This window comes from Thalassophryne amazonica, chromosome 11 (assembly GCF_902500255.1).
Source record: "Thalassophryne amazonica chromosome 11, fThaAma1.1, whole genome shotgun sequence".
Classification (NCBI taxonomy): Eukaryota; Metazoa; Chordata; class Actinopteri; order Batrachoidiformes; family Batrachoididae; genus Thalassophryne; species Thalassophryne amazonica.
In genome coordinates this window covers 17,619,308-17,631,401 of record NC_047113.1, presented here as the reverse complement: position 1 = coordinate 17,631,401, position 12,094 = coordinate 17,619,308, and the positions used below count along the sequence as shown (strand labels likewise).

General features: G+C 41.2%; 1 protein-coding gene across 1 annotated transcript in view; it reads left to right on the top strand.

Moving 5' to 3' along the window:
* ablim3 (actin binding LIM protein family, member 3) overlaps nucleotides 1-12,094 on the top strand; it is a 228,124-nt gene that overhangs the window by 115,934 nt on the left and 100,096 nt on the right. The window contains exon 6 of the mRNA XM_034181319.1: nucleotides 913-1,006. Coding sequence (XP_034037210.1) covers nucleotides 913-1,006 — 94 coding nt within the window. The remainder of the gene's footprint in view (nucleotides 1-912; nucleotides 1,007-12,094) is intronic.

Genomic DNA, 12,094 nt, shown 5'->3' with positions numbered 1-12,094 from the left:
GAACTACTACTACTCCTACTACAACTACAACTACTGCTGTGCATGCACAGTCACACTATACACGCAAAGGCGTGACTGAATAAGCAGCTTAAAGACAGATAATGCTGGATGTGTTGTAACTTACTATGACAGCTGGATTAATGCCCATGTTGCACATGCTATGTGAGATATTGTTCACTGTGCATGGCTGTGGACATAAGATACTGTATATCTGTCATCCAGCTGACCTTTGAGATGGGCCTCACACAAATTTCTGAATGAATTAAAGTACAGAGGCCCATCCCCAGCCAACACACCCATGGGCGCACCAACAAGCACAAGTGGACTGGTGATTTAGATGACATGTGGTGGTGGAAAACCATGAAAACCACTACTGCATCAGGTGAAAACTCATTTTTTCAGCCAAGACTAGCCTGCACTAACATAACATGAATGAACAATGATATGGTCCATTTTCACTTACGGTATGTTCATGTAACTGATAAAATATGAACTAACATAAAAATCACAAGCCCACCGGCAATAAGAACATGACCTGTTCAGAAATGCTTCTGGTGCAAGCTATAATGTCCACTCTTACATTTGTGCTTATTTACATCAGCAACCAAACATTCCTGCAATCTTTTGTTGGAAAAATGAAGGGATATATATTATTAGATATAATATTTTTTCACCCTTTCTAAAGATTCTGTGACGTACAATAGACAACTTCAAAACTTTTAGCCACAGTGAACATGCAACATGGTACAACACATAAGAACAAATGTGCCTATTGGGGAATTAAATTAGCAGATTTCACTGACGCAGGGGAAAATGCCGGATGACTTCGATTATCACTATAGTCTAATCTGACTGGGTAAATTGTTCATGTAACAGATAACTGCAGGTTATTTTCTGTTTTCTGTGTTGCAGGGATGGAGTGCCATACTGTGAGGCTGATTACCACGCCCAGTACGGGGTGAAATGTGAGACGTGCAGCAGATACATCAGTGGAAGGGTTCTGGAGGTGAGAATCATTCAAAATACCAGTAATAATGTGAGAACACTGGTAACACAAACACACACTATGTATACAGCACCCAGTCACAACGGAAGATGCCCCAATGTTCCACACCCAAGCACAGATTTAATCTTACCCACTCTGTGAGCAAGCACATCACTGACAGTGTGAAGAAAAAGCTCCCTCAGGTGGGTTTTCGTAATAGGAAGAAACCTCAAGCAGACCAGACTCAGTGGGGTGACCATCTGTCTTGGGCATATTAACAAAATAAGGAAAACAAAGAAGGCCTGGTTTACTAAGATGCCAGATAATGAGTGCTAAATTGTGTGGGCACTCCAACGTTTTCCACGTTGGGTTGGAGACAGTTTTGCAGGTGATTCATGAAGAGTAAATGTGCATTTGATCGCGAGCAGTGATGTGATGTACAACGCCAATTCCAATGCAGTTGGGATGTCATGTGAAATGTAAATTAAGACAGAATACAATGATTTGCAAATCCTCTTCAACCTATATTCATTTGAATACACCACAAAGACAAGATATTTAATGTTCAAACTGATACACTTTATTGTTTTTGTGCAAATATTATATATAATATTTATATATTATAATATCATTTTGAAATGGATGCCTGCAACATGTTTCAAAAAAGCTGGGACAGTGGTATGTTTACCACTGTGTTACATCACATTTCCTTCTAACAAAACTCAATAAGCGTTTGAGAACTAAAGACAGTAATTGTAAGTGTCATGATTGGGTATAAAAGGAGGATCCCCAAAACGCTCAGCTGTTCACAAGCAAAGATGGATCGAGGATCACCACTTTGTGAACAACTGCATGAAAAAATAGTCCAACAGTTTAAGAACAATGTTTCTCAATGTTCAATTGCAAGGAATTTAGGGATTCCATCATCTACAGTCCATAATATAATCAGAAGATTAAGAGAATCTGGAGAACTTTCTACATGTAAGCGGCAAGGCCGAAAACCAACATTGAATGCCCATGATGTTTGATCCCTCAGGTGGCACTGCATTAAAAACCGACATCACTGTGTAAAGGATCTTACCACGTGGGCTCAGGAACACTTCAGAAAACCATTGTCAGTTAACCCAGTTCGTTAAAACTCTACCATGCAAAGCGAAAGCCATACATCAACAACATCCAGAAACATCGCCGCCTTCTCTGGCCCCGAGCTCATTTGAAATGGACAGACGCAAAGTGGAAAAGTGTGCTGTGGTCTGATGAGTCCACATTTCAGATTGTTTTTGGAAATCATGGACATCGTGTCCTCTGGACAAAAGAGGAAAAAGACCATCCAGATTGTTACCAGCACAAAGTTCAAAAGCCAGCATCTGTGATGGTATGGGGGTGTGTTAGTGCCCATGGTATGGGCAACTTACACATCTGTGATGGCACCATCAGTGCTGAAAGGTACATCCAGGTTTTGGAGCAACACATGCTGCCATCCAAGCAACGTCTTTTTCAGGGACGTCTCTGCTTATTTCAGCAAGCCAATGCCAAGCCACATTCTGCACTTGTTACAACAGTGTGGCTTCATAGTAAAAGAGTGCAGGTACTAGACTGGCCTGCCTGCAGTCCAGATCTGTCACACATTGAAAATGTGTGGCGCATTATGAAGTGCAAAATACAACGGAAACCCTGGACTGAAGTCGTATATCAAGCAAGAATGGGAAAGAATTCCACCTACAAAGCTTAAACAATTAGTGTCCCCAGTTTCCAAATGCTTATTGAGTGTTGTTAGAAGGAAAGGTGATGTAACACAGTGGTAAACATACCACTGTCCCAGCTTTTTTGAAACGTGTTGCAGGCATCCATTTCAAAATGAGCAAATATTTGCACAAAAAACAATAAAGTTTATCAGTTTGAACATTAAATATCTTGTCTTTGTGGTGTATTCAATTGAATATAGGTTGAAGAGGATTTGCAAATCACTGTATTCTGTTTTTTACAGTTTACGCAACGTTCCAACTTCACTGGAGTTGTAGACATCAGAATGTAAATGTGGATTTGCACGCGTTTATGACTGTAAGTGCAAAATTAAATGAAATCAGCCACTTAAATTAAGCTACTGGACACAGGGGCAAAGCACCTCTTTATCCAGATGTAATTTAGATAGAAGACAAATCAGTATTTGAATAGCACTATATGTTATTGATTTGGTATTGATATACACAGGAACACACACATGCAGGAAGCACAGGTAGCTGTGTGCAGAGGTGAACACTCAGACAGCTGGCTGTGTGCTGACAGATTGCACAGCTGTGTGCACTCTGTTGTTTGTGAGTGCTCCGCCAGCAGAACACAGACACAGTGCACACAGATGTGCATGCATCCTTCCACACAGGCCCTAAGGTGCACTGGTGTGATTATGTGTGTGACACATCAATGCTATAATTATCATGAGTTGCATCAACATGTACTCTGGTCCACCTGTTAGGCATGGAGACAGTTATTCTTAAAGAAATAAGCCATTAAAATCTTTAAACATGTCCAACATACAATAGAGTTTTTTTTTCTTTCTTTCTATATTCTGTGTATAAGGAGGCAGAGGTCTATGTGCTGATGGAACAGCAGTCTGTCAAGAGAAATCACTTAATGAAAGGTCTCAAGTTGCAAAATACAGACACATTCAGCACCCACTAAATTTCCTTTTCACCTTGATACAAGTAAATTGTGTTGTATGTGCAAACATCCCCTAATTGCATGTTCCCTCCCAGACTTTTGCGTTCTCAGGTGGACAAACGTCAAATTGCAATTGCATGAAGACAAACACACTAAATTGACAACATGTGCTATGTTGTGCTTTTGCAGTCCTCGCTGTTAGTAAATCAGCACAAGGGTGGTGGCCAAGTGGTTAGTGCACTTGCTTTCGATGTGGTTCAAATCCCACCCCTGCCACATTTCTCCATGTCATGTGGAGTTGCATCAGGAAGGGCATCCGGCGTAAAGCTTGTGCCAATTCAACATGCAGATCCACCTCAAATTTGCTGTGGCGTCCCCGCGTGCAAACAAGGGAGCAGCCAAAGGGACGTACTTACTTACTGTTCGTAAATCAGCATCCAGGTGTATTTACAGGTCAAATTCAAACCTTAATGTAATTTTATGATTACGAACAGCTTATATTGCTCTTGATGTTATCAGATTTCTGAAGGGACGATTTACTGTGTGCTGCATCCATGGTCAACACACAGACAAAGCAGGCTGACGGGGTATTTCATTGCTATTTTGAGCATGCTGTGGATTTCTGCAAATCCCATTCTGGCTGCTGCATTCTCCTAAACTTTTTCAGTTCAGTTCCTGGCTAACAAAGCAGTCATCAAAGTTGAGTATGTGATTGCTATGTTTTAACATTAGGGTTGGGAAAAAATGAGCTTTTCCTTTGAATATGTTTTTTCATGGAAGTGTTTCAAATATAAAGCATTTGAAAAGCAGTAAAATATTTTAATAAATATTTATTCGGCCCAGGTCTGTGTTCAGCAGTAATACAAATTCTTACATGCTAATCTTGCTGAATATTGTTCTCAGATTTATTCCATTTTATCTTCAGATCACTTAAACTCTAGATGAGCTCAGTGAGTTAACATATCACATAAGATTTTGCTTGACTTGAAGTAAAGTAAGTCCCTTTGACTGCACCCTTGTTTGCACTTGGGGTCACCACAGCCCGGCATGACCAGTCGGCTCCATGCGTGTGTCCGGCCCGACACGCATGTCCTGTGGACGGCACGCCACAGGACAGACACTGCGTCACCTTGGACAGCCTGTCAATGTGCACACCATGCTCTCGCTCGCTGCAGCTGGTAGCAACAGCGATGTATGTTTTTATGTATGTCCACGTGAGGACAGCAAGCAGACACACGCATGTCACAGTGGACAGTTGTAAGGTCATGTCCGTCCATACACAGTACGCATTCCCCAGCAGGGACATCCAGAACCAGAGATCTCAACAGCTGCTGCTGTCGGCGGCCACGCGCACGGCCCTCTCTGTCCAGCGCACAGAGCAATGTGTCACACTGTTCTGTGTTATGTGATCTTTTTTTAGTTATTTGTTATGTAACTGCGTATGTAGGTATTGGTGTACTTATTAATATACCTGTCCTGGCTGTGGTCTCTGTGTTTTTAATATGACATGTCCTGCGCACTGAGCCGTCATTTGTAGCAGTGAGTGAGTTTGTGCTGTGTGTGCTCAGACCTGGCTGTCCGGCCCCCATGTGATCATGTCTTTACATATACTCAACAAAAATATAAACGCAACACTTTTGGTTTTGCTCCCATTTTGTATGAGATTAACTCAACGATCTAAAACTTTTTCCACATACACAATATCACCATTTCCCTCAAATACTGTGCACAAACCAGTCTAAATCTGTGATAGTGAGCACTTCCCCTTTGCTGAGATAATCCATCCCACCTCACAGGTGTGCCATACCAAGATGCTGATTAGACACCATGATTAGTGCACAGGTGTGCCTTAGATTGCCCACAATAAAAGGCCACTCTGAAAGGTGCAGTTTTGTTTTATTGGGGGGGGGATACCAGTCAGTATCTGGTGTGACCACCATTTGCCTCATGCAGTGCAACACATCTCCTTCGCATCATCCGTGAAGAGAACACCTCTCCAACGTGCCAAACGGCAGCGAATGTGAGCATTTGCCCACTCAAATCGGTTACGACGACCAACTGGAGTCACGTTGAGACCCCGATGAGGACGATGAGCATGCAGATGAGCTTCCCTGAGACAGTTTCTGACCGTTTGTGCAGAAATTCTTTGGTTATGCAAACCGATTGTTCCAGCAGCTGTCCTAGCGGCTGGTCTCAGACGATCTTGGAGGTGAACATGCTGGATGTGGAGGTCCTGGGCTGGTGTGGTTACATGTGGTCTACGGTTATGAGGCTGGTTGGATGTACTGCCAAATTCTCTGAAACGCCTTTGGAGATGGCTTATGGTAGAGAAATGAACATTCAATACACGAGCAACAGCTCTGGTTGACATTCCTGCTGTCAGCATGCCAATTGCACGCTCCCTCAAATCTTGCGACATCTGTGGCATTGTGCTGTGTGATAAAACTGCACCTTTCAGAGTGGCCTTTTATTGTGGGCAGTCTAAGGCACACCTGTGCACTAATCATGGTGTCTAATCAGCATCTTGATATGGCACACCTGTGAGGTGGGATGGATTATCTCAGCAAAGGAGAAGTGCTCACTATCAGAGATTTAGACTGGTTTGTGAACAATATTTGAGAGAAATGGTGATATTGTGTATGTGGAAAAAGTTTTAGATCTTTGAGTTCATCTCATACAAAATGGGAGCAAAACCAAAAGTGTTGCGTTTATATTTTTGTTGAGTGTACATATCAACATTTTATGCAAGTGAGGGAGAGGGAGTTTTTCCTTACCAGTCGCCTGTGTGCTTGCTCTTGGGGTTGGTAAGGTTAGACCTTGTGAGGCAACTTTGTTGTGATTTGGCGACATAAAGATGAAATAAATTTTAAAAAATTAATTATTTAAATAATGATTGATTTTATGATGTTCTTCTTCTTCCCATAGACACGTGTGAAACTTAATGAATTTCACAATAACCATTATCGCAGCTTCACCCAGCACCATAAGAAAAATAACTAAATAATGATGAAATCACTATTTTTGAATGCTTTTCCAAAACAAGGTCCCTGCACATCTTTGGAGAGACAGTGGAATATATCCAGTCAGCCAAATGTGCAGCATAAACTCAGTGTATTTCAACATGTAGACATTGTAAAGAGGATCTGCTGAAGTTTAGTGGAAGCCTCAGAATGCTGAAGAAAAGTGTTTTCAGTGATTTTGAAAGGGGCTTGGTTGAAACAGCCTGGTTGGCATTTTTCAGAACCTGCTGATCTACTGGGATTTTCATGTCCAACTGTCTCTACGGCCTGCAAGATTGGTCCAAAAAAGACAAAATATCCCATGAGTGGCAATCCTGTGAGTGAAAATGCCTTTTAGACGCTTAAAGCAGATGGCCTACAGCAGCAGAAGATCAGACTGGGTCAGCTTTCACCTAAGAACAGGAAACTGAGATTGCCGTTGGCAGATGCACATCAAAACTGGAAAATAGAAGATTACAAAAACATTGCCTAGTCTGATAAGATTTCTGCTGCATTATTCAGATAGTGGAGTCAGAATTTGGCATAAACAACATTTGTATCATAAAGTCAGAGTTATGGTATAATATGATGCTGTTGTGTCAATATGAACTGAAGTGTCTGAGGATATAAGTCAGCATTAAGCCCCTTACACACCGTGGGCAATGTAGAGTTTTGTATTGTGGCGTGCTGACTACACCAAGTTAAGCAGCTATACGCTGAGTTTTTGCTCCCCTACGCAGCAGTATGCTGAGGTCTACACAAGGTGGATGCAAAAAAACTAAACATGTTTAATTTTTTCAGCGTAGAACACTGGACGCAGAAAGAACGCAGTTTTTACACTCTGCAACTGTATGTAAATCTACTCAACACTGCGCTACTGTACACCAAGCCTCCGCAATTCTGCACGCCAGGGCGAAAATCCTTTTAGGTGAGAATGCAGCCTGCAGGTTCTCTGCACAGAGAAGTCAGAGTGCACAGTTTGGCTGCAAGCAGACTGTGCACTCTGACTTCTCTTCTACTTGTTGTTGTGCTGAGCTGCAGGGCTGCGCTCTGAGTTCTGTTATAGTTTATCATATTATTATCATATTATCTTCACCAGACAGCTCCACACAGAGAAGAGCAGCAGCTGCAGTCAGCATTTTTTTTTTTTAGTTTTTACTGCATTGAGTACACGGTATAAAAACAATCCTGTGTGATTATACTTCGGGAACAATGGAACGCAGCATAAATCATAAATTGGCATCACGTAGCGTGGTCTTTCGAGGGTGTGGCTTCCGAGTCACGCTGAGTAACACCTCTTTACCCCGAGTTATGCCTCTTTACCCCAACTTGTGCTGGGACCACTTCCTTTCTGCGTCGAGCACAGGATGCCAAAAAAATTTAACAGGTTTAATTTTTCGGCGCCCGACTTGCTTCCTCCTTTGCGCCCCTCGTGCTGTTGTGGTGCCGAGCTGCATCGTCTCGGCACTGAGTTGCTTTCACGCGGCATCGTCATAATGACGCATGGCGCAACTGGGAGCAACCGGGAGCACCCCCGGTGTGAAAGGGGCTTAACTCCTACTCACAAACCAGTCGCCAGTGAGAGGACATTTCTACATGCAGCGTAACTTCTCACAGATGGATGGCCAACAAGGAGACATGTCCACCATTCACTCCTCATGTGTGGAATGTGCATGCAATTGCCGGCTGGAAATCCTCGGCACTTTCACCTTCTTAAGTTCTCTCACGATTGTGGCTTGTTAATAAAGTCCATTAAAGTGAATATGACACTTAAAGACAACATAGTCTTATTACATGTAACAAAGGTTATATAATTCAGTCACCCTAAGTGTTTTGGGAAAATGGACGCGGTTCTCCTGTTATATACAACATTTGAACGTCCTGCCACTGAAAAATCTGCACGCCCCATGACCAGCTTCCCGCTAAGCACGAAACCTGAAATAACTCACTGCCTGTAGACCGTATCAGCTTGCCTACTTGGCGGCTGTTGTTTACACTTTTTTTAGCGACAGAAACTTTGATTAAAAACAGCTCTCAGGGACTTCTTTGTTGATATGCCTGACCAGTGTGTCGCAGCATATTGCACTTCAAGTACATCTTCGTCCAGGCAGATTGATCGAAAGCCATGGTGTTGTGTGATGCATGAAATGTCAGGCTGCCGCTCCCTCTGCTCGCACACCCGCATTTGCTCCCGACAGCAGACACTTTCCTCTACCGTCTCCATGTTCTCGCACCGCTCACAGGAACACCTAAAATGTCAGCCCCCAATAATATGTTCACAATTATCTTGAAATGGTCAAGGAACTTGTAAAAATATCAGTGCAATACGTAGTAAACACGGCGGTGGCATTGAAGCTCGGGGTCATGTCTGTTTTGATCTTTTTCGAAACTTTCGCTGTTTATTTCCTGTTCTTTCCTGAAAATAACATAACTAAACACAGATGAATGCAATGCCAGGTACTCTAAAATGGCAAAAACCCGAAGTTAATGATGGTGGTCCGCAAGTAGTAGCTACACTATCACAGGTCCAGAAAAATAACAAAGGCAGTAAACAGACGCTAGAATAGAAAATGCTATAATTATAGTGTTATAAACAGCAGCAACAAAAATGAAAGCTTCCCTTACCATTCCGTATTCTGCAGCCTTTCAAAATCCATTGGAATTGGCACGTCTCTTGCCTCTACTTCAGCTCTGCCATAAGCACCGTCGGCATTATTTTTGCTGCCAGAATGCTCCTGGTTTGAATGTTTGTCATACATGATGTTACATTCCACAATTGTGTTAAAGTTACTCTCTAGGCATGTTAGAGTGTATATGGTTATGCTATTATTGTTTTTAGAAACATTGCATGACACAAGTCTGTTTGTTCAAGGACTGGCACCTCCCTACTGAGCTGACCTAATTAAAACCTATGTACCGGCCCAGGCTTTGCTTTCTCAAGGTGCAGGATGACTTTGTGTCCCTAGGATGAATAAAAAGTTTGCGGGTCACAGAGCTCTCTCTTATCATGCCCCTGTTCTGTGGAATGATCTCCCTGCATCAATAAACCAGTCAGATTCTGTTGAGACTTTCAAGTCCAGACTTAAGACACACTTATTTTCCCTTTCGTATGGCTAGCATACTGGCACAGTATGTTACTATGCTTTTTACTGTTTTAAATAATTTTTAGTCGGAAACGGAGTGGGCCACGGCCTCAACTTTATCTAAATTCTGGGTCTTTTAGTGAAGCGTAGGGCTAGTGGCCGCCGATCTTATTTTTTTTTCTTATTGCTTAATGCTGATAAATGATACTATATTTGTTGTGTTTCTGATTCTTGATTCTGCTTTTTTTCTTTTCTCTGTTTGAGGTGCGGCTCCATCCATGTTTGTTTTGTGAATTGTTTTGTAATTTGTGTCTTGTAGCATGGCCCAAACAGAGGGTCACCCCTTTGAGTCTGGTCTGTTTGAGGTTTCTTCCTCAGAGAGAGTTTTTCCTTACCACTGTTGCTCTGGGGGTTGGTAAGGTTAGACATTACTTGTGTGAAGCGCCTTGAGGCAACTTTGCTGTGATTTGGCCCTATATAAATGAAAATAAATTGAAATTACAAGCCCAGCACATTACTTCAACAGCATGAGATATATTTGTGGGCAATAATGATCTCATGCTGGTTTTGACATCATTATAATTGAGCACGTTGCGTAATTATGAACTGTGTCCATCCAAGTTGCATTCCTAAATCCTGCCATATATTGATGATATTTAGTGATTTCTACAATATGTGTTGAAAAATCCTTTCCTTTTTTTTTACCAAGAGATTACTTCTGGTCAGTTTTGCAGTGTGTAAATTTTATTCTTCACTGACTTTTGTGTATTTCTTTTTGGTCCATCCTTGGAAAATGTGATGAATAAATAACCAGGAGAGGACCCACATTAAAAGTTTGGCATTATATTGACACAAATTCCAGTGATGGTTTGATCATATTCAAATGAAAGCGACAGTGGTGGGCACAGATAACCAAAAAATTAACTTCAATAACAGATAATCAGATAACTGAAAAGTTATCTTCGATAAAGATAAAAAAAATAAACCACCCAAAAATGTATCGGAAGTTACAGATAACCGATAACAGATAAATTCCAATATTATCTCTTGCACATTTACAACTACTAATAAACAAATTCAATAGCTTCTAATAATATTAAAATAATAACAAACCCAAACAATAAGACTACACTTTTTTTCTTTCAACAATCTGCTCCTGCTGGTAGCTCTTGTTTACTACATCGCTCAAAGCAGAGGCAACCTGAGACCCAAACAATGAGAACACACTTTTTTTTCAATAGTCAGCCCCTGCTGGACTGTCTTGTTTATTATAGCCCTCCCAACACAGAGGTACTTTAAGAGCAGTTGTAAAACCAGCTCTCTATCAATTATAAAGCTCCGGTCATGTGGAGGTATTGAAAAATAAAGTCATATTGAGTTATGGTGTTTATTTATTTATAAATAACATTAATACCGATAGAATAACTCCATTAATGTCAATTCTGTCATTTGTACAAAGTTAAAATATAACATATATCTTTTAATGTTGAATAATGCACTAATTCTGAGGTTTTGTAACAAAGAGACAGATCGCAAAGGATTCTGGGTAAAGGTGCCTCTCCTAAACACTGATTGGTTCAGTCAGTCTTTATGTAAACCAACACGTTAATGTGACATCTGTCGTGTGTTGGTGTTTAAATGTGCTTTTGTAAAATATTCCATTTTTTTATTTGTAAAAACAGGCATTTTTACGGAGCCCTGGAAGTGTCATTGCAAAATTTTTTGAATGTGGAGAGAATGTGCGCATGTTTGCGCACATTCTCTCCACATTCTCTCTTTACAACATTCATTTGATGTTGTAAAACATACTTTACACTGTGCGAGATGATTTTTCATGGAGGAATTTTTTGGACCAAGTTTCAGGTTAATCGTGCATCCTGCATCGTGTAGTGTTCATGGAGTATCAAGCTGCGGTCAACATCTGACGACCACCTCCTGATCGCCGATCGTATGGTCGAATGAGAATCAAACCTGTTTGATATATTATTGTGGTCAGCCGTCGTGAGGTTATCCTGCTGCTGAAAGCTACAAGCAGCATCCAACCGTTCGCACTGTGCCTGTGCAAACACGGCAGAGCTGTCTTGTAATAATGTTATTATTATTATTATTATTATTATTATTATTATTTTGCATTTGTTTTGTTTTTAAACTTCATTTGTAAAAAAAAAAAAATCCATTTGCAAAGCAAATGTTGATGATTTGACAATCATCTGACATAACCGGGGTCAAAATAAATAGAACACTGCCATCTACTGGTTCCCAAACACTGCCATGAACACTACTGGCCAGTAGATGCTAGATGGCAGTAGAGGCCTTCAAAACAAATTCTAGATAATCCCTGTCTGCTCACATTTAAAATGCGTGGAATT